This window comes from Polypterus senegalus, chromosome 17, assembly GCF_016835505.1.
Source record: "Polypterus senegalus isolate Bchr_013 chromosome 17, ASM1683550v1, whole genome shotgun sequence".
In the NCBI taxonomy this organism is placed as follows: domain Eukaryota; kingdom Metazoa; phylum Chordata; class Cladistia; order Polypteriformes; family Polypteridae; genus Polypterus; species Polypterus senegalus.
Genome location: NC_053170.1, coordinates 9,177,167 through 9,201,245, shown reverse-complemented (window position 1 = coordinate 9,201,245; position 24,079 = coordinate 9,177,167). Strand labels below are relative to the sequence as shown.

The 24,079-nt window shown below is 41.5% G+C and overlaps 1 protein-coding gene across 1 annotated transcript in view; it reads right to left on the bottom strand.

Annotated features, from left to right (window-relative positions):
• Positions 1-132: 132 nt before the first annotated feature.
• LOC120517577 (serine/threonine-protein kinase WNK4-like) overlaps positions 133-24,079 on the bottom strand; it is a 67,057-nt gene continuing 43,110 nt past the window's right edge. Inside the window, 7 exon segments of the mRNA XM_039739983.1 lie at positions 133-246; positions 359-480; positions 558-687; positions 690-944; positions 1,850-2,069; positions 2,160-2,248; positions 20,726-20,883. Of these exon segments, the coding sequence (XP_039595917.1) occupies positions 148-246; positions 359-480; positions 558-687; positions 690-944; positions 1,850-2,069; positions 2,160-2,248; positions 20,726-20,883 (1,073 nt within the window). The 3' untranslated portion in view covers positions 133-147.

Sequence of the window (24,079 nt, the reverse complement as noted above, 5' to 3'; positions counted from 1 at the left end):
AGTTGCCATGGCAAACAAAATGGGCAGAGGATACCGCCTCTAAACTAGCTGAGTGTCACCCAATATCAAAAGGGCAAAAGACACCCTTTATCATGTGGTAGACCCTCAAAAGTAACTCAGCAATTCCCCAGCAAACTAAAATCCATTTCACAGGAAGTACGAGGTATCTGACCTGTCCACTGGAGAAGAGAACCCACTCGCTGGCCTCGAGGGCATCCATTCCGGCTGCTGGCTGACTGCTATAGTCTGTGAAACACAAATAGACCGGCAACGAGGGTGAGGACTGAGGTGGCACAGTGTAAAACAATGGAAGAGGTGATGGGGTAGCACTGGGCATGAGCTAGTGCATGTCACTTACCAATGGAAATCTGTGGGGCACTCTAGGGGAGAGGGAGGGTGGCAGCTCAGGAACAGGGGTACTGGGGGTTTGCTGATCCTGCAACCCTGAAGAGCTGAGGTACCCATCAGTTTCACAGTCAGCTGTCAGAAAAAAGAAGAGTGTTTTAAGGAAGAGTTCATCCTATATGACTGGCACACTTTCCACTTGTGGCACCTACACGTAGCAGATGAGTAGCTGGTGTGCCGGATCAGATAGTGCTGGTGCTGGTCCGCCTCGGGCTCTTCCGGCTCAGGTAGGAAGTTGGCATTAATTCCAGAGTCAGCGGAGCCTGTGGGGGCAGCCCCAGGAGTGGCAGGGGTGTAGCCACACTGCTAGCCTTGCCCACCTCAGGCTGAGGGGAACTCGCCACTGGTCCTGTCGCTTCCGGCCTGCTGACTGGTACATGTTGCTTCTCTTCTTCTTCCTCCTCCTCTTTTTGCTTCTTCTTCTTCTCCTCATCCATGCGCCTCTGCTTTTCCCTCTTGCGTTTGATGGCTGTCACCCTGTCACGTATGGCTTTGGCCACCAGTTTGTAGTCTGCTTCACAAACAAAGCCCAGGACCACCTGTCAAGAGAGGATGAGGCAGGATGGGATGAGGCTGGCACAATACTGATACTATGGCAGGGGCCCCACTAAGGAGGACAAAAGCAGAAGACAGTCTGCCATTGCACCCGGGTGTCAACCTACACGTCTCCAAGACGCCATTGTACTTCAAAGTGCCGGGCTAAGGGTGCCAAATGTAGGGTGAAGCAACAGCCTTTTGTACCGTACAGCGAGTCTAGCCTCCACCTACTCAACTTCCCTGTTTCTCATTGCTCCTGTCATCTCATCCTTGCCATGCTGCTCCCCACATTCAGTTGTCTGCTTCTGTCATACCACGGAAGGTGCTATATAATGATTCATTTGTGAAACGGCTTACATGGCGAGCTGTTACATCAAGTCTGATATATCAAAGACTGTTATATAAAGTGCTGCCTGAGGGATTCAAAGTCACATTGTAAAGGGCTTCTCATAATGAGTGCTATATACTAACACAGGGTCATGGGGGTCTGCTGGAGCCAATCCCAGCCAACACAGGGCGCAAGGCAGGAACAAACCAAAGGTAATGTATAATATAAAGATTGATTTTAGGAAATGTTTTATTGGTGAATGGCTCTATATAGTATAAGGGCTGTTCTGTTAAAAGTTCTGTTTTATTGCTCCACAGTAGTGTTTGCTTTGAAAAGTGATTTCACAAAATGCTGTGATCAATTGTACAGTAGAAATCATTTCCTTTTGAAGCACTTGTAGTAAGTTAAGAGCACCTGCTGCTTAAAGCGCTGTCTAAAAGCATTCACGAGGAAGAAACTATGGCAGCGCACCATATAAAATAAAGGCAAACTGGCTAAAGTACTCATTGATAGTGTTTGCTTGGAAAAGCACTATATAAAATGGACAGAATGACAAATGGATAGATGGATCATGCTTACCATCTCTTGCGCGACTTCCTCTGCCAGGTCTTTATAAAGTTCAAACAGGAACTCAATGGCATTGTTGTCTTTGTATTTGCCATGCAGCTTCTTTGTATCGTCCATCCGTAGCCACAGCTTCAGAGCCGACTTGGTATGATCGTCCTCCTCAGCCAGCTCCACATGCACCCCGTTGTCCTCCTGGAAGAAAGTGTGGTCCAGAAGGTCCTGGATGGTGTATCTGTGGGCAGCCATAGGGAAACATTGATTGGTGGACCCCAAGATTCCCAAGCACCTACACATTGTTACATTCTACTTGAACTTGTGTTACCTTTCATTTTTGTTCATCCGGATGCAGCCTTCGATGATCTCCTTCAGCTCAGGAACTTTGACCTTAAAGAAGCTGTCTGGCTTCATGCCCTGCAAACAAAAAAGAAGGAGCAGAGAGTCGTCATGATGGAGTAGTTATTGACTTGATGAGGGGTAAGGGGGCATTGCGGAGGGCATGGGAAATGCACATGACACACACACCAGACAAAGACTGTGGAAGTCAAAGTGAGACATGCTTGGAGGAGGGGCTTGTCAAATTTGAAGGCGTGGCCTTGTAGGGGAGTTGGAGGAGGGGGCCACTATCTGAATGATAGTTGTTACCATCTCACTTGGCATGTAGCATCACTGCATTAAGTTGTACTTAGACAACTATACAGAAAGAGTGTCCCTGAGCTCTGCAAAACCAGAAGGAATGTCATTCTTGTTGTTCTATTCTGTTATGTTTAATGAATCCAAAAATAAAGAAAAGAAAAAAAAACTGCATGATGGGTCATACTATGCATGAAAACCAGAAGTGTGAACTGTTGCCCTCTTTCAGGTCATCAGGTTTCTCTTCTCCATGGCAGTCCAACCTCTTGAACAGGGTCTGGATGGGAACCCACTATTAGAATGCTGCCAGCAGAGGCTGTGCCCTTCATGATTAAATCAACAAGAAAATGACAGGTTATGCTATGGCACAAGGCACAAGTGCAGACGATTTCATGAAGAATTAAAAGTGGACCCTTTGGTCTTAAGCTGTTTCACCAATATTACACTGCACTAGCATTGGGTGAGCCAGCAGGATTTGCCCAGCTGGCCCAGAATACATGACCTTGTATCAATATCAGTTTGTTGCCATCTCTCAGTGGAAGGGAAAGAGGGCACAAGTCACCCAGCTATGCGGCACCAACTGATCTGATTAAACAAAGACCGGCTTAGACTGCAAAAGTCGACTGCTCTAATTTCTCATGTCATTCCGTAACTGCCTGACCCACCAGGATCAGACTAGATGGGCCCCGTACATGCAGCAGGCAGACAGCCGGAGCTGTGCCTCCCATCCCAGTTTACGGCACAGTGGAGCAGTTGCCATCTCTCTCCACGGTGGCTTACTGGGCAGTACAGAGATGCAGATTTGTCAACAACCCCGACCCCTGGATTCTGCTTGATTTGAATGGCTTTAACGGCTGTCTCTGATAATGCATACTGGAAAGGCACTATATAATATTTGCTTTCTAAAGTTCTTTGTGGTAATGCTCACTATGAAAGGCTCTATATACCACTTGCCTTATAAAGTGTGGTGTGGCAGTTCTCACAAGAAGACATCTATCCACCATCATTCAACCTTCTTAATCTAATTCAGGCTTGCTGCTTATTCTAGCATCAAAACTAGAGCAGGAAATAACTTTAGACATGTCGCCAACCCATTCCAGCGCACTAGTTTAACAAACATGCAAGTCTTTGGAATTTGAGAGGACAACTGGTTTAACTAGAATAAATAAGACTTACTCCTCTGCACACAGACACTTACAGGACTGTGATTTGAACTTAGTTTTCTGGAGATGTGATCATCACAAAACAAAGTATCTCTTAATGGCACAAGTACCATCTACATTCCATAATAAATGGCGAATTCCAACTTTCACCACAAGGGAGCAGTCTGTTGGCACCTAAATGTTCTGGGAGCAGTCCTGGTCCTCTGCCCAGCCTTGCTACCCTCTCAATTTAAATGCCACAGAATGTTGACTTCCAGGGCACACTTTTAAGACTGTAGCCTGGTGACTGCTTGCCAGTGGTGACACTTCAAAGTTAGGGGGGTCTCCAGATACCAGTGTGAGCTCCTCTTTCACCACACAATCACTCCAGTGCCTTCTTGCCAGCCTGGTAACCTGACACTTTAAATAACATTTGAGTTTTCTGCTCTAAAGTGTTATATAATAATCTTGGAAATGTGCTTGTGATGTAATTGGTATAAAAGGTGCTATATACTGTAAAAAAAGGTCCCACTGAGCCTCTTTTAAACTATTATGTAAGCAATGGGAACACTGCCTATTCATGCCTCAGGTGGCATTGAGCGCTTTTTCCTTGTTGGGGGGCTGAATAGGATTAGAAGTTAATTCCATTAGCTAATACCATTCTCAGGACACACTCCAGTGAGCCGAAAGGCAAAAGGCAGCTTAAAAGTGAAGGAAAAAAATCAGCTTGATAAACTCAAGGCTGACCTCAGAGATTAAACACAGAAAGCATGTGTTGTGTGAGAAGGCCGGGTCACCGTCATGCCGCCACAGAAATGAAATTGAGTTCTTTGCAGGCACTCCCTGCCAACCCCTCCCCCCTTCCCAGAGTGACAGCTTTGGCAGTCTAGTAGCACGAGTCAATGCCAGCCAATAAGGAGATTTCACTGGGCTCTCCTATGAGGGGAATTTGACCAGCAAGACCAGTTGTGTCACTCATGCCAGGGGCTTTGGGCCACATTTAGGCGAGAATAAAACTTGTGAATAAACATTACAGGTGGAGCAGTCAGTTTATGAATCTCAGGGTGACCTACACCTACACTACTGGTCAGTTTTGGAACACCTCAGTTCTAAAACTGAGGCACACAGTTTAATGTCTTAATGTTTCATGAAATCAAGGCATCGAACAAATAAACAACGGTTAATAAAAAAAATAATTCAAACAATCATTAAGTGTACAAAAATTGTACTCAAATTTTTAATTCATCAAAATGGCCACCTTTTGCTGATATAACAGCCAAACTATGGTAACCCTTTTGATTCAGAATGAGAGTCACTCTGTGCCAGTCCACAACTCTGCCTCCAGCAAAAGAACCCCACACCATCACACTTTCTCCTCCATGTTGGACAGTTGGTGTCACACACTGAGAAACCATCCTGTCACCAACTCAACGGCGTACAAACACCCTGCGTGATGAATTGAAGATGTCAAATTTGGATTCATTGGCCCATAAGACTTTCTTTCTTTCTATTTCAAGGCCGTATTTTGTCCTTTAAGGAATGGCTTTTTTATTGCCATTCGCCCTGTCAAACCTGCAGCACAAAGTCTCCTCTTGTCAGTAGAAATTTTGACCTGCACTGTTAAGTTGTGCTTGAAGCTGTTGTGCTGTGAGGTGCCTATCATGCAAGCTGGTGACCCTCAGAAATGTGTCTTCTGATTGGCTTGTGACTTTGTCTCTGCCAAATCCCTTCCTATCAAAGTTTCTTCCAGTTCACAATTGTCTTCGGATTGTGTAGGACACCACTGGACTCATTACACTTTGATTTTTTTTTTTGTAATTTCTCTAAATGAAAGGCCTACAATTCTAATAAGGGCAGATTTATACTTCACGCTCAGAACGCGTACGCGCCCACATCATGGCTGCCAAGCGTTCCCAGCGTTCATTTCACGCGTCCTCTGAGCAGGTGCGCGAGTTGCAGTACCAGCCAAAAGTCGGGGGGCGCAGTGTGCTAAAAGTCGGAACGTGACGTCAGAGTCTCTGTTTACTATCTACATGTGACAGAAAGCCTCTATGGAGATCCTTTGGGGATCGATGTGTGCGCTTTGCTGTTTGATGAATGGTTCAAAGTGGTGAAGCAAAATGCCGACATACAGATGCATTCGTGGTGCTTTTATATTCAAGCGTCGCATATTCCCGATCGTAATGACACGATACATTTTAAAAGTCTCACATACCATCTTTTGTGCCGTCTATTTTTTATTTTTTTACTTTACCTGCTGTCATGCCCAAGAAGCTCGTAGCGATTAAAACTGGGATGACGTTTACGATGGTCTGCTTTAATAATAAAGTAAACTACAAGGTTAAAGTGGACATTTCGAGATTAAAGCCGACATTTCCACTTTAATCACAAAATACACGTTTTCACCGTGTCTTTTATTTTTTTCTCAGTGGCTCAAATACAGCGCTATACATTATGTTGCCGATGTGAAGTTGCAAAAAAATAAAAAATAGACGGCACAAAAGATGGTATGTGAGACTTTTAAAATGTATCGTGTCATTACGATCGAGAATATGCGACGCTTGAATATAAAAGCACCACGAATGCATCTGTATGTCGGCATTTTGCTTCACCACATCGAATCATCCATCCCGTAGGATCGGCATAGAGGCTTTCTGTCACATGTAGATAGTTCTCGAACGTAATGACACGATACATTTTAAAAGTCTCACATGCCATCTTTTGTGTCGTTTTTTTTATTTTTTTATTTTTGCAACTTAACAACAGCAACATAATGTATAGCGTTATATTTGAACCACTGAGAAAAAAATAAAGGACACGGTGAAAACGTGTATTTTGTGATTAAAGTGGAAATTTCGGCTTTAATCTCGAAATGTCCACTTTAACCTCGTAGTTTACTTTATCATTAAAGCAGACCGTCGTAAACGTCATCCCAGTTTTTAATCGCTACGAGCTTCTTGGTCCTGACAGCAGCGGAAAGCAGCAATAGATCGCCACACAGAACAAATTAAATGTATGATATTCCAACTCTCTGCACATTTAGAAACTTTAGATTTATACTTGATGTCACTTTCATGATGAAATGCATTAAAGTGTGTATGTTACATTTTACATATAATTTCGTATAAATAATGAATACTGTTAATAATTACACACATGGGGGTGTCACGATGGTGGAGCAATAGCACTGCTGTCTCGCAGGGAGTTATATTGCTGGTATTTCCTGCTTGTATTCCACTCTGTGCTCCAGTTTCCTTCCAAAGATATGCAGATTTGGGGATCTGGTGCCGCTAAAATGACGCTAGTGTATGTGAGTGCTTGTATTCACCTTGCGATGAGCTGAGGCCTCGTCAAGGGACTGTTTCTCACTCGTGTCCAATGCTTGCTGGAATGGACACATCCCTGGATTGATGGATTTAATCAATAAACACCCTTTTCAGAGATATTGCTGTAAGGTGTCATCAGAATTTAATAGGTGTTCTAGGCAATTCACAACACAGAGAAGCCAAACATGTTCTCACCGTGATAATATCTCACACTACCACCTGGTGGATTCCTCCAGATTTACGTAAAGTACGCACGCAAGTATGAACACGACAACGCTTGCGTAGCAGGAGCGTCCACTGCAGCATGCGTCGCGTCGCATGAAGTATAACTCCGGCCTAAGGGTAATAATTCTCAGTCTCATTTAATTTTTTAATTGCTGTTTTCTTGGCATTATCACTGGAATATTGTCCAAGTAGTACATCAGAGGATGTAGTAACACAGTCTGTTCTGACTCTGCTTTAAGACATCAAGTCTTTTTAAGTAATCAACAGAAATTCGGACACCTGTGCTAATTGTTTGCTTCAACGTTCAAGTCTTAATTTTTTTTTAATTGTTGCAAAATATCTGTAGGTTGTAACCTATTAGTCGTTCCCAGAAGAAGGCCCATTTGTAATATTCTGAAATTTCCTTTCTTTCGGTTTTTGCTAACCTAAACTTTAAATTTAAACTTCTGGAAGTTTACTACTTACCTTGTCACTATTTTATATCATTTACTGCATTTCAACTGATTAACTCTGAAGAAAAACTGGAAACAACTGAGGAGTTCTAAAACTTTTGATCAGTAGTGCAAGTTTGTTTGAGACCTGCAGCCTCCCCAATGCACCAACTTTTGCACATCGACTCATAGTTTCCTATATTAGATGTGCTGACACCCCCAATCTACAATATGGGATATTCTGCCCCTGCAATTGCTTCATTACAGATAGACTCTCCCATCCCCTCTTTCAAATGTGTCACCTCCTCATCTCTGGTATGAAATGTGCTAACACTTTATGACCGGTACTGGCCTCCTATTCACCAGCCTCCATATGACACCCTGAATTCAGACATGCTGCCCCTGCCTTCAGTCAGCCATATAATACGTACTGAGATCCCAGATCTACCATGTGAGACATATATTTTCACATAAGATATACTGACCCCCACCCCCCATAGCACTGTAGGAATCATACTCACTCCCTAACCCTTTAGAGACATCCTGACCCCCCTCGAATTTAACATATGGAATTTACTGACTTCAAGAGTATCATATGAGACATGCTGCACCCCATTATCTGTTTGAGAAATGGTGCAGGTACAATCCCAGCATTCCAGTCAGAACATTGGAATTGTCACAGCTGATTGCATTGCTGATCCTACAGGGACATTGACTTTATCTGTTTGATACAGTCGAGGCTTGATGGAGGTGAGCCTCAATGACGGAAGCCCATAGCTGATACCAAGACATAGTCAGATAAAGGGAGGGGCTGGGAGGTGGAGCACTAAACAGGAAGTGGGAGTGGAGAGTTAAGGCATTTCTGATTTTCAGGTGAATGGGATAGCCGCCCCACAGCCAGACATTGGGTACTAGACACCACACTCACCCATTCACTTTTAAATTCCACTTTGCCCCGGTGCTGAATTGATCATTCAGAGGACAAGCAGGTAGACTTCCTGTAAATCTTTAATAAAACTGGGTCACACAGTGGCTGCCTACACCACCCCCACCCTTCCCACTTTAATTAAGCAAACACGCCATATCGCCGTGAGAGCCTATACAAAGCTGCAGCAGTGGGCATGACCCCAGCATCTTGCTCTTGAATAGTGCTCTAAAATTAGAGACATTTAATTAAAACGCTCTTGCCAGAGAGAGAGAGAGATTGAGACAGTAAAACCAGCCAGCTGGCAGGCGGTGCTCGGAGAATGGGCTCCTCCACCAACAAGTCCAGACAGCGAGGTTGGAAATGCACTTGATGAGGTAGAACAGTCCTGTTGTATGATAACTCTGATGATGAAGGTACGGCCAAGTCAAAAAGTCCTTCAAGGCTGCGGATTAATCCATGCAGAGCCTTCTTCTGAATGTGGTCACATAGTGTGGAGTAGTCACTAGAGACAAGTTGCTGAGATGTGACAATGGCCAACAATGGAATGCTGTCCCAAGCAGAGGTGTGACAGGCCTAAGCACTTTGGCTACAGCGTTACTGATGTTGTTTCAAATGTGCTACAGAAATAAGTTGACATTGACATTATTAATAAAACATGCACTGTATGTCTGCATCACATACTGGCAAGTGGTCCTAATTATTTTTTTTTAATCCTCTGGAGAGCCAAAACATTCTGAGCACACCTATATGAAGCAAATCACATCAACTATCTCGTAATGGTGACACATGTCAAGATCAGGGATATATACTGTTTTAGACAGTAAGTTGACATCAGGTTTTCATCATGGATGTTTTGAATGCAGTAGATATGGGCAGATTTAAAGACGTAGGTGGCCAAATTGTCATTGTACATGCCAATAGTGGTCTGAGGACAGAAAAACCACAAACTTATAACAGGCTGTTGAGCAGCCAAGATTCATCAATGTGTGGTCAACGAAGCCTACCTCATCAGGTACTAGCCAACAGAAATCCCAGGAATAATGTGTCATGATATACGGTGCATTGAACCCTGCCGCATGTGGGATTACATAGCCATAGGCCAATCAGAGTGCCCATGCTAACCCTGTCCACCATTGGAAGTACCTACAATGAGCATACGAGCATTGGAACTGGACCTTGGACTAATGGAAGCAGGGCTCTTGATCTCATGAAACCCATTTTATGTTGCATCATGTGGACGGAAGGGTATGTTTACCTGGGGAAGAGAAGGCAGCAGTATGCACTGTGGGAAATGGCAAGATGGTGGAGGGAGTGTGATGATTTGGGCAAAGTTCTGCTGGGAAACTCTGGGTCTGAGCACTCACGTGGGCGTTAATTTGATGTTTACCAGCTACCTAAACATGGTTGCAGACCAGGCACACCCCTTCATGTCAAGGGTATACCCAACTAAAGTGGCATCTTTCAACAGGATAATGCACCTTGTCACACTGCATGGATTGTTCAGGAATGGTTTGAAAAACAGGATGGAGGCCGGAGCAGCTCTTTAAGTTTCCCAGATCTTAGTCTAATTGGGCATCTGTAGGTTGTGTTGGAGCAACAAGTCTGATCTGTAGATGGCTCCACTTCACAACTTACAGGAGTAGAGGATTTGCTGCTAACATTCTGGTGCGTGATACCACAGTGCACTTTCAGAGATCTTGTAGAGTCCATGACTCGATGGTTCAGCACATGAACAAGCAACATCAACCTAAGCCTGGGATGCTTCTTTATATTTCTTCCCAAAGGAAAGGCAGTTAATCATAAAAAGGTCCTAATTTTGTGACAGGATCATGTATTCTGGATTGGTTACTGCTTACATAGTCCTGCACACTGGAGTGGTGTTGTTAATCACCAACACCTCTTAAATTGGAAAGATCTCCAACAATAGGGTCACTTCTTATAGAAAGGGCCAATGCTTGGTTACACAAGCTGACATGCTCTTCTTAGTGGGAATTGATCATCCCAGCTGGGTAGAAGTTCAAAAATCTGGGGGACACTCAGGATGGCATAGGACAGGTGCAGTTCTATGGTAGGAACACATCCAAGTCTGGGAATGTTCTCCATGTTGTAAGGCTGCTTCTTTGCCTCAGCTTTTGAAAAGCTGTTCACTCAGAAAATTGAAAGGGTCTTGTGATGAAGCTCACTGTGAAAGGTGCTATATAAAAGAAAATACATATCATGCAGGAGACTTGCACTTCTCAGTTTGGGGTTTAAGGGCCTCAGTGAGTCCTGAAGTGTTCACCGGTGCCTCAGGTCTGTTCTAATAAGCTTTGACACACTGGCATGCCAGGTATGCAAGAATTAAACGGTGAAAGACGCCCGAGGTGAAAGACAAGGTTACAAGAAAAAAAAAATAAAGGGTCTAATTTTACTGAAGATGACTGAAGCAAAGAAATGTGAAACAGTGAGCCACTATTGGAGTTTCTAAATGTTTTTAGAGGCCCACAGCCTCTACTTCTTTGGAAGTTTGTATTCTGGCAAGAGGGGCTAAAAACCAAGGCTTCAGTCATAAGCAACTTGAAAAATGACCATCAAGATGATCACTATGAAGAACACGCTGGTCATGGTTAATGGTCACTCCAGCAGCTATGGTTTCATAGTAGTCACCAGACGTTGTCATATGCAGCATAGAGAACAGCTTCAGAAAGGGAACTGCCTTTATTCTATATGGCACCTTTCAATATGAGGATTTTATCATTTATTTTCTTTCACTTTAAGTAGCACCTTACAGCATGTCCACTTCAAATGAAGACTTTGACAAGTCTGTCCCCCTATTGCGACCCCTCTGTAATGAGCATGCTCAGAAAGACTTTTACAGATCTTTATACTGTATGTGTCACAATATACAGTACATTGTTATTCATGTGTCCTGAGTTTATTTTGGGATTGGAATCACCAAGGATGAGTTCCTGCTGTCTATGTATTAACAGAACTTGTCAAACATGTGGACCCACAGTCCTAAAAATAAAGGTGGTTCATACAGAGCAAGGTAAGCGTTTCCATTTTGGAAACACATTCTTTTGTTTTTACCTTTCACAAACACAGCTTCACAGTGTTCACAGTGGTGATCTAACTTTCCTAAGTACTATTTTGCAAACAAATATGGATGTAAGGACATGAATGCAATGCCTGCAGATGGTCGGAAGATTTAAGAATTTGACAATCAAAACTTTCTACTTTGGCAGCACATTCTTTTGTTTTCACCATTAAAAAATTCAGCATTACATTAATCACATTGCTGATGTAAGTGTGCTGAATAACAGTTCGTTAAGAATCATCAATATAAGGATGTATAAGCTTTCATATGGTCAGAGGTTTCGACTATTTGACGATCTTCTTGATTATCCACATGCATTTCTGTCCCTGCCGTGTGTATTCTGGACTCTGTCTTGCATGCCTTTGAATCATTGTGTTTGTCTTTTGTTCAGCTGTTCTGTATCCAGGATTACTTCTTGCCTAGCAATGTGTTTTATCTTCTTATTGTTTCTTGTTCTTCATCACTTTATCACTTTGTGCAGTTTACTTGACACTCGGCAGATACTGTTTGGTGTTCTTTTTTTTCTTTCTTCTAATATGGTGGTTGACTCGTATACTCACAACAACGGGTCACTTTGATGTCCTTTATAGGTGTTTAATAAAGTTTGATGTTCTTTGATCAATAAACACAATAAGTACACTGGATAATGAATTCTGAACACGTATGTACTGAGTCCTGGGATGTTATCAATAGATGTACTTGTAGTAACCGTAGTTTTATTACAATACACTTTTTTGGCCAACAAGTTGCTGCAACCTAAAATGCTTTAAATTGCAAAACCTATCAAGCTATTGTGAGGATTACTTCCTGTGTGTCTGTGTGTTTCAGCATCTTGTTGCTTGTTCTGTCTTGTTCTTCATTACTTAATTGCCTTTTGTGATGCACTTAATGCTCAGCAGATGTTGCAGCTTTTCTTCTTCCTATTATGGTGCCTTTTGTGATGTAATCAGCCTCTGCCATTTGCATTATATTCAGCAAATGTCGCTGCTCTTCATTATCTTTTCGCAATGTCACTTGGTTTAGCAAGCAGTTTGCCATAATAAACACACAACCACAGTTTCACTTTGCCAAGGTTGCTGTTACCTCTTTTTTTTTTTTAATTCCCCAGACTTACCAACTTATAAGCTTTTAATTAAAAACATGATTAGGTTTCTAGCCTGAGTAGTTTGGAAGTTTTCCCACGACAGCCTGACAGACCTTGACATTTTACATATGTAGATAAGTAATAGAGGAGTTCTTTTTACTTAATGTCCTGTTTTGTTTGGTCATGTGACTGTGGCAGGCGTGGCTGTGACATCATTAGACATGATGTATAAATAGGGCTGCGAGATTAATTAAACACCAGACAATTCTCTGTGACATAGTTTGAATCCCGTGTAGGACATAGTGTAGGAGGAGTTCTGTCTAAAGAGTGACAGATGACAAAAAATAAAAACGACCAGTCAAGAAACAGGCAAAGATCAAAACTGGGAATCTGAGACATTTCTCATCAAAGTCCAAAACACAAATCAAAAATTCAGTGTGAAAACACGAGAGCAAGGGAGCATAACCAGGAAATGAAAAGATAAGTGGAGATTATCACAAAGAATAGTTTTGTTATCTGTCAGGTTTAGATACTCCAGAATTGAAGGTAATGACCTTTCATACCGTTACTCCTTTGGCACAACTAACAAGTCCATCTGGGGGAATTCTAAGATGCAGTTCCAAGGAAACAGTCAACACAATGTTGTTACAGTGATGGTTCTTGCAATTAAACCAAAATGTCATCATTTTAGAACATAAATAAATATTCAAATTGTACTTCAGAACCCCACTATATATATATATATATATATATATATATATATATATATATATATATATATATATATATATAAATCTTTCAGATCTCTCTAAAATAGTCTTGAACAATTTGTATTTATAAATATCAGAGATCTTAAAAGTAGGCTTGATCTTTGGTTTCCTAATTTGCTCTGTTTTTGACTCACACACTTTTTGTCCTTCTTTTTGTACTTTGGTTCCCTGGTTTAGTTTTGTTGCTACAGTTTTTCCACACTTGCCCGCCCCAACCACATTTTGTTTTGTGTTCATCATCTTCTGGTTATTTTCAACCTCACAATAATCATCAGACATTAGACCGGGCCCTTAACAATATGAATGTAGTATGTACACACTAGGATGACCAGATATCCTGTATTTCCAGGACTCCTTTATACATCAGCCGTTTTTTAGGTGTACTGAATTATTCTTTATTTGTTCCATTTTTAGACTTGACTAATTTCTCACTCTGATAGCGTAACTTAACCTTGTGCTGTACACGTTTTTGCACATGACACCATGCTTAGCAGTAGATCAGCTCACTGCAGTTAAACACCAATCATATTAGTTCTGCTCAATCAGATGTCCTGTGACTGTGAAGCTTGTGCCTATGGCAGTTTGTGTTAGCCATGTAAACATATTCAGAATGATCTCTATCGGTGAAAAAACAGAGAGAAAGAATGAGTAGCCAGGCATCTGTAGATGGTTTTCATTTTGATTTTTGTAACTGAGAGCAACCCCAATCCTGAGTGATTTTTTTAATGTAAGATTTTAGAATTTGTAGTTAGTGGCTGGATTCCTATGAAGTGGTCTGCACCCTTTTCTGTTGTGATTGTTCCTTTGACATGTGTTGTCTAATGGACAAATATATTTTTAATGCTTTGATTTGGAGCGCTGTTAAAATAATTGATTTTTGTGTGATATAGCACCTTTCAATTAATAACTTATCATCCACACTGTCTTTGTTTCATACATCATATTTTGTAGTGAGTGGTTTATAGCTCTACAAATGAATCTTTCATGACCAATCAGACCTTGTCTTATACTTCACTTTTCACAATGAATGTTTTGAGACAGCTCTCTAGAAATGAGTTGGTCTTGGCTTCATAAACCACCTCTCACAGTCTCTTTCAGCAGTAATGTGAAAAGGTAAGTGCACCCCATTGATTGCTTTTCTTTTTAAACGTATGTGGTCATATCAAGATTTGTTCTTCAATTAAAAAGTATCTTTAGATAAAAGGTGATGTAATTGAAAAAAAATGGCAATTTGAATTTGCAATAATTTATTCAATGAAAAATCAAGAGATTTGCTATTTTAATCTGTGCTCCCTTGGCTCAAATAGCTGCCATTGTCCTCTCAAGTCAGCATTTCCTGTAGGTGTTTAGCAGTCTCTAACATCGACTGGCAGCCAATGATTTTCCCACTCCTCCATGCAGAACTCATTAGGCTGTGTGGTGTTTGAGGGGTGTCTTGCACGTGCAGGCCATTTCAAATTCCCCAACGCAGATTCAGATGTGGGCTTTGACTCGTCCACTACAGAACCTTCCACTTCTTGCTTTTCAGCCATTCCTTGGTAGATTTATGGTATGTTTAGGGATGTTGTTGCAGAGTCCACTACAGGATCAACTGCAATCTTCTGATTGATGGTCTCACATTCTCCTTAGCCCCATCTGGCACAATGAGGAATTCCTAGTGGATTCTATGTGGGTGAGCTGCCCAGTCCCTGATAGTGTGGACAAATAACTGTCTTTGCCTCATCTTTCCACAGCACATTGTAACAGATGTCCTGGTCGTTGCCTAGGCGTTTAGCCTTGCAGTGATGTTTTTTCAGATTTCTCCTGATTCACCTCCCATATAGACCTAATTTGTACATCCTCTTTCTAATGTTAGACACATCCACTTTGACATCAGCTGTGGCACAAAATCCATTGTGGATTTTTAGAGAATCTTAGCGTCTTCCATTCTGCTCTTGGACTAAACTTGCTGGGACGGCCTTGCCTGGACATGTTGGAAGTTGTCTGAAATCTTCTTTTCTTGAAGATGATCCTCTAGACAGTGAAATGGTTGATTTTTAGTCATCTGGAGATCTTTTAAAATCTCTTTCCAGACTCCTAGGTATCAAGGTCATTGTTTTAGAAGACCTCAGAGAGCTCCTTCGTTTGACAAGAAGCTCTCTAACGATGTTTTGATCTGGTGCATCTGATTCTAATTTGAGGTATCGATGGTAGTACTAAGTGTAGGAGAGGACTTGCTTTCTCCACATATGAAATTTGCATTTATGTTTATTAAAATTATGCAATGGACTACAAAATGTAAATGTGGCTTGATACTTATTATATTATAACACCTTTATCTATAGATGTTGTTTATATGAAGATCAAATCTTGATATGTCCACATATGTTAAAAAAAAGAAAAAACATTTTGTGGGGTTTACTTATTTTTTCACATTAAAATTATACATATACAGTGAGGAGCAAAACTACTAGAGCAATGGGGCTCTTCAAATCTGGCCAGAGTTCTTTTATATAGTGCCTTTTGACACATATTGCTTTGGCATAACAGTTGATGTAAACAGTAAACGTGGCAAAGTGAAGACAGTGGCAGAAATAAAACAAATACAAAGGCAGCTTACACTGATCCTCTGCAGTGAACCACAATCGTCCACCTCCCTGCACCAAACTCCCTGATCTTCCATTGGCCTTAAATGTTCAAAAGCAGTACAGCACAATTTGATGATCAAAGTCCTTTTTATATCTTTGGATGATACTTGTCTCACCACTGAGGTCATGCCATTAGGAGTTGGTGCCCTTAAAGGCTGATGTTGGTGTGTGGCTACCGTTTTCTGCCCAGTCACACAGATATTCTTATGGCAGTCCTTCTGGATGGGTTCACTCCAGTGGTAGAAGTTCCATCTCAGTTGGATTAGGATGTCCATACCCTTGTCCGGGTTATCACTTCTATGCTGGTTTTATTTTTAGATCTGGCACCAGGCCCAGCTCTAGTGCCCTGTAGGCTTAAAGGCATAATGCATGTTTTCTTAGGAACGTCACGCGTCATTAAGGGCCATTTAAAGCCTCATTTTACTCCAAGGCCAGGGACGTAATATGGAAAGGTCCATTTGCTGGATGACTGGTGAAGAAGAAGATTAGTTTTCTAGCCTCCGGCTTGACTCAGGTGAAGCTGTGCATAACATTCTCCTTCTGTTATGAAGGAAGAAGGTCAAATACAACAGAGGTCTTTGGGCCAGGAGGTTTTAAGAGCAATGGTGATTCTGAGGTGGAGTTGTTTAAAATTTTCAAAGGCCAAGCAGGCTGCCGTTAACATAATGAGGACATTTAAAAACAAATCGGTTTATGAAACTCCCCTAGACTTGTACTGCAGCTACTTTCATATTCAGTACATGGCACCAGGGCCACTTCCTAACATAAGTGATCTAGGGAACCACTTGGGAGCCCTGCAGCCAGGCCCCCCAACTCTCACTAAGAGCACAGATAAATAGTGGTGAGAGCCCTGGAATACAGTAGGCGTGCCATGTAGGACATGGCACCTTCACTTTCTTAAATCTGTTTGTCAACCTCTCAGCGCACAATAAGCCACATCAGTGGCCTGTCCAAGCCTCCTTGCTTCACTGCTATTCATGTATGAATATACGCACAACAGTCCATTCTTCACCTAACCTGCACATCCAGTTCAGGGCTATGAGAGTCAGTGCCCATCCTGGAAGCACTGGACACAAGATGAGAACCAGCCCTGGATAGAACACTGAACCAATGCAGAACACACAAAATCACTCATACTGGGCCAATTTATAGACTCCAATTGACATACGCACATATCTCCTTGGGAAGTAGAAGTAAAACCAGGATAACCTAACATGGCATAGCATAACATACTGTTCTCAAACCTGCTTAATCCAATTCAAGATTGAAAGGGGCCAAAGCCTATTCCAGCAGCACTAGCCGGAAACAACCCTAAACAGGGTAGTGGTCCACTGCAGAGTACACCCACTCTCACTCATACTGGGCCCATTTATAGACTCCAACTAATGTAACACACATGTCCTTGGAAGCAAAACTAGAAAAACAAAACATGACATAGCAGAGCATGGCATGGCATGACAAGATATAACAAAGTATAGCATAGCACAGCATAATATGGCATAGTGTAGCATAATATGACATTACATAACATAACCAAATATAACATAGCACAGCATGGCAAGGCATAACATGACATAGCATAACCCAACACAGAACAGCATGGCATAACATATAACCTAACATAGCAGAACATAACCTAATATTATATATCATAACATGGAATAACTAAATATAACATAGCATAATATAACATACTATTGTTGTGATTTCATTATGATCTCAGTTTTTCCTGAGTAATTCTTTTAGTTTTAAACATCAGAGAATTGAAATTGAAAGCAATGCTGTTTTCTGATACTTAGCATTAAGTACGATTTCATTTGTTTATATCACAATGAGATTTTCTTTTTCATGGAAGAAGCCATTTTTAGGTCCTGTTGCTAGACACAAACAGTGTTGCTAGGGGGCATGTCTCCAAATGACATCATCAGTGTGAAGGTTTATAAACCAACACAATGGGATTCTTATTATCCAAGTTTGTGCAATACTAGTGTAAACTCTGCAATTTTTCTGAAGGATATTTTTCCTGCTAAAACACTAATGTTCTGTTCTTAAGAGTCTGAGTTTTCCTTTCCCTTTTTTGACTTAATGAAAGTTAGACTGGATTAGTTTTGTTTTTTTTCTCAGTCCTTCCTGCATAAATTTGGTGTCAGAACAAAACATAGATCAGAACATGGCATAGCCTAATTTTCACATACCCACTAATCTAATTCAGGATCACAAGGGGGCAGAGTCTAGCCTAGCAGCTCTCAGTACAAGGCAGAAAACAGCCCCGGAGAAAGAAATTGTTCTGTCACATGGCTTACATACACACACTCACACTCATACCAGGACCAGTTACCCTAAAATAGATAGAAAGACTGCAGGATCCAGAAAAAAAATCCACATACACATGTGGAGAACATGCAAATTCCACACGGAAAGGGGGTCTGGAGATGTAATTGGATGTAATCTGTAATGTAATGTCAGTGTGTGTGTGTGTGTGTGAAGGATTTCCTCCAACATCCCATACATGAGCTAATTGAGGTGGTGAGTGACTCTAAATTGGCCCCATATGATGGTATGTGTATAAGTCCTTTTATGGATTGGAATCCAATCCAGGCCTGGTTTCTGCCTTATAGAGGGGCAGGACAGTGGCACAGTGGTAGCTCTGCTGCCTCGCAGTTAGGAGACCCGGGTTCGCTTCCCAGGTCCTCCCTGCGTGGAGTTTGCATGTTCTCTCCATGTTTGCATGGTTTTCCTTTGGGTACTCCAGTTTCCTCCCACAGTCCAAAGACATGCACGTTAGATGCATTGGCGATTCTAAATTGTGCTTGGTGGGTGTATATGTGTGTGTGTGCGCGCCCTGCCCGGGGTTTGTTTCCTGCCTTGCACCCTGTGTTGGCTGGGATTGGCTCCCGTGACCCTGTAGTTAGGATATAGCGGGTTGGATACTGGATGGATGGATGCATACTGATGAATGAATAGATAAGGAAGACTGTTACAGTCCTCACCATACAATTTGTTTAATTTCAAGTTCAACCTGGCAAAGACGTTCTTATTGTCTCAGCTTGTCCACCCATTCAGCACCCCATCTCTGTTCATCTTGGCTTATTAGCACTGCCAACCTTGGAGTAATGATCGATGACCAGCTGTCCTTCACTGACTCTGTTGCAACTGCCCCTCGGTCTCATAGATTCACTCTATACAATATCTTCAAGGTCAGATCATATCTGACAGAATATGCAGCACAAAACCCAGTCAAAGCTTTGGTTTTGTCATGCCTGGACTACTGTAACACTCTAAAGGCAGGAGTACCGGCAGGTGTTAGCAAGCCGCTGCAGATGATTCAAAATGGAGTGCCATGTCTGGTGTTCAACCTATTAAGGTGAGCACATGTCACTCCTCTTTTCAGATAACTAAATTGGCTCCCTGTAACAACATAAATTGAGCTCAAATTCTTGATGCTTGCCTACCCTGTAGTGAGTGGATTAGTACCTACTCTGTGTGTGTGTGTGTGTGTGTATATATGGAGACACTAGTGAAGATATGCACCTCTTTTCACCCACTCAGGTCTGTTGATGAATGATGTCTGGTGATGCCACCTCTATGTGGCCTCAGATCTCAATCCAGACTCTCTTCATGTGTTGCCCCTAGCTGGTGAAATGAGATGACCACTTTCATTCAAACATCTGACTCCCTCAATGTCAGTCAGTCAGTCGTTATCCAAGCCGCTATATCCTAACCACAGGGTCACGAGGGTCTCCTGGAGCCAATCCCAGCCAGCACAGGGTGCAAGGCAAGAACAAATCCCAGGCAGGGTGCCAGCCCACCACAGGACACACACACACACACACACACCAAGCACACACTAGCGACAATTTAGGATTGCCAATGCACCTAACCTGCATGTCTTTGGACTGTGGGAGGAAACCGGAGCACCTGGAGGAAACCCACACAGACACGGGGAGAACACGCAAACTCCATGCAGGGAGGACTCAGGAAGCGAACTACCACCGTCCACTCCCTCAATGTGTTTAAGAAAAATGAAGACTCCCTTGTTCTGCAAATTTCTGTCTAATTGATATAAACAGTTAGGATTTTTGTAATCCAGGAATTGTAACTCCCTTACATTTTGTTCTGAGTTCTTGACTTGTGGTGATCAATTTGATCACCATGTCCTGTCACACTTGTTCCTAAACAGTCCCCCAGACTGATGTTTACTTATGTGCAGTGAAAGTCACCTTGGATAAAAGCTTCTGCCAGGCAAATAAATGACTGACTAGAATTAATTGTCTTGGTATAACAACTTATTTTAATTCATTCAGTCCATTTGGCCATTTTCATTTCATTGAATTCAGTCCAGCCATCCATTTTTAATCACACTTGATCAGGGTGACTGACAGCTGAAGCCTGCCGTGGCAGCGCAGTTTTTATTTATATTATTTATGAAGATAGGAGTTCACAAAGTGCACATTCTGAAAGAAGGTTATGGCTGGTGCCCTTGCAATGCCTATTCTGTGCAGTTGACTGATGATGTGTGGTGACTTCAAGGCCCTATTGTGAGCCTCAATACCCACATCACGCCTGCCTTTAATTGGAATGTTAAAGTGTGTCCGCAGGCGTGTCAGTGGTAGTGTAAGGCGTTTAAGGAAATAGGGTGGCATACTCACGCTTGTTACTTTCCGGTAAATCTGGGCAGCATTCTGGCACTCAGAGTACGGATACTCGGACGTGGTCATCTCCAAGATGCACATCCCGAAGGCATAGACGTCCACAGCTTCATCATACTTCTCCTCATACATCTCTGGGGCCATGAACTCTGGAGTGCCTGAATGAAAACAGGATAAAGTGTCAGCGGATGTAGAGCTTGAGGTTCACAGAATTGATGTTACCACTTAGCCAGAGAGTAACTTTACAGACCATTAAGAAAAACTAAGCAGGGTTAACAAAATGTGAGAGAAGCTGTTTCATTTCTGTTCAGTGTGTTTTGCAAGTCAATGGTTGTGCCTAAAGTGAACTTGGCACTCCTCAAGGGCAGAAAGATAAGGGATGTGGAGAAAGATTGGAGTCATGAACCAAAATAAGAATGTAACTGAAAAGACCAATCAAGTGTAGCGTCAATACCAAAACAAAGTCATAATTCGTAGTCAACGTTCAAAAGTACTAAGCGAAGACCAAAACAATAAACACCGTTATGTAGTAGCACCTGCAAACTGGGACAATCCAAAAGTCTAAGGGGGCTGAACTTTATACTCACTCACCTAGGACATCATGAATAGTGTGACCCCAAACATCTCTCTCCAGTAGGGTTCCATGGTATACCAATACTTAAAAGGGTACCAAAAAAGATCAATTTTTAAAACGGTACAGCACCAGCATTCAGCTGATTTTGGTACTGGAAGTAAATGTTTGTGTGAATTGAATAACACTTCCCACACCGCTTATGTAATATACATGTTTCATCTGACTCGATTCACCAAGGTGGGCAAAGGTCTTCAAACCTATATCTTTATATATTTTTTTTTTTTTAATTTATTAATTTTTTTACAATCAATACATAGCAATCAAGTTTTTACAAAAAAAAAGAATTATGCTAAGAACAGATCGATCCCCACCCTTGAGAGAGAGAGCAAGCCAAACGGTGTAAAATTTAAGGCTTGTAAAAATACCTAAATCAACAAATTCTCTGTGCTTTATAAAATCATTTCAAAATATTACTGATTAGATCCTGCCATGTTTTGAAAAAGTCTGCACAGATCCTCTAACTGAGTATTTGATTTTTTCCAATTTTAAATAATATAACACATAAGTTTCCCACTGACTTAAAAGAGGAGAGTTTGGGTTCTTCCAGTTTATCAGAATAAGTCTGCGTGCCAACAGTGTAGTGAATGCAATCACAATTTGTTTGTCTTTCTCCACTTTAAGACCCTCTGGAAGAACCCCAAACACAGCTGTTAATGGGTTAGGAGGGATTGTGAGTCCAAGACTGTCTGAGAGGTAATTAAAAATTTTTGTCCAGAATAATGTTAATTTGGAGCAGGCCCAGAACATGTGACCTAGTGAGGCTGGGGCTTGGTTGCAACGTTCGCAGGTTGGATCATGCCCTGGAAACATTTTGAGAGTTTTAGTCGAGACAGATGTGCTCGATATATAATTTTGAGTTGTATAATTGTATGCTTTGCATATGGAGCTTGAGTGAATTCTCTGCATTGCTACTTTCCACTCCTTTTCTGATATATTAATTGAGAGGTCATTTTCCCAGTGTCCTCTTGGATCTTTGAAAGGAAGGGATTGTAAAAGGATTTTATATATTGTAGAGATGGAGTCTAACTCCTTGAAATTGAGCAATAATTTTTCCAGCGTGGATGAGGGTGCAAGATGAGGAAAATCTGGAAGGTTCTGTTTAACAAAGTTCCTGATTTGAAGATAGTGAAAGAAATTTGTAGCTGGAATGTTAAATTTGGAATGTAATTGTTCATAGGATGCAAAGACGTTGTCTATATAAAGATCTCTAAGCAAGTTAATTCCAAATTTTTCCAGATATTAAAACTGCATATGTTTGTGAGGGTTGAAAGAGGTGGTTCTTTTGCAGGGTGCCACAGAAAGAAGCTTCTCCGTCTTAAAATGCTTTCTACATTGGTTCCAGATTCTAAGTGAGTGGAGCACAATTGGGTTATTAGTGTATTGCCGATAACGTGTGTTTATTGGAGCACAAAGCAAGGAATACAAAGAAGTACTGCAGGATTTTACTTCTATTGCGGTCCATGCCTGTGTATGTTCTTCTATTTGTGTCCAGGTTCTTATCGACTGTATATTTGCCGCCCAGTAATAAAACTGGAAGTTAGGTAGAGCCATGCCGCCTTCTGCCTTTTGTCTTTGTAGGGTCGCTCTTTTGATGCGTGGATGTTTAGAATTCCAAATAAATGAGGTTATTGTTGAATCTAATTGCTTAAAGAACGATTTATTAATGTATATTGGTATGTTTTGAAATAAAAAGGAGCTTAGGAAGAATATTCATCTTAACAGTGTTAATTCTTCCAGCTAGTGTGAGATGAAGGGTTGACCATCTATGCAAGTCTTGTTTAATTTTTTCCATGCAGACGACGAAATTTTGTTGATAAAGAGCTTTATGTTTACTTGTGATGTTTACCCCGAGGTATTTAAACTGTTCTGCAATGATAAAAGGAAGGGTGTCTAATCTAATATTATATGCTTGAATTCACGGAAAGAGTACACTTTTATTCAGATTAATTCTGAGACCAGAGAGCTTTTGAAATTCTGTGAGTGCTGCTAAGACTGCAGGCACAGAATTTTCTGGGTCCGATATATACAGTACCATGTCATCTGCATATAATGAGATTTTCTGTTCCAGTCCTTCTCTGCTAATCCCCTTTATCTGATCAGTATTTCGACAATGTATTGCCAGTGGTTCAATGGCAATTGCAAACAGCAGTGGTGACAAAGGGCATCCTTGTCTTGTGCCACGTTCTAGTTTAAAGTAGTCTGAGCAAATGTTATTGATGCAAACTGAAGCTTCTGGGTTAGTATACAGTAATTTAATCCATGCACAAATGTTGGGGCCAAACCCAAACTTCTCCAAAATAGTAAAAAGGTATTTCCATTCAATCATGTCGAATGCTTTTTCTGCATCCAATGATAATAATATTTCTGGGGTGTTTGATTTAGTTGGTGAGTATATTACATTAAACAGGCGTCGAAGATTTGAAGATAAGTGTCGGCCCCTAATAAATCCAGTTTGGTCTTGTGATATTACTGAGGGGAGCACTTTCTCCATCCTTCTAGCTATGATTTTAGAGAGTATTTTAACGTCGTTATTCAGAAGTGAAATTGGTCTGTATGATGCACATTGTAATAAGTCCTTATTTTGTTTTGGAAAGACAGTGATTAGTGCTGTACCTATATCTTTATATTAACATGCTGCAGTACTAGGGTGTTGTACCGTGTTAGCCATTATGAATGTAGTGAGAAGTCAAGCACAGTGACCCCTTTAATTGGCTAACTAA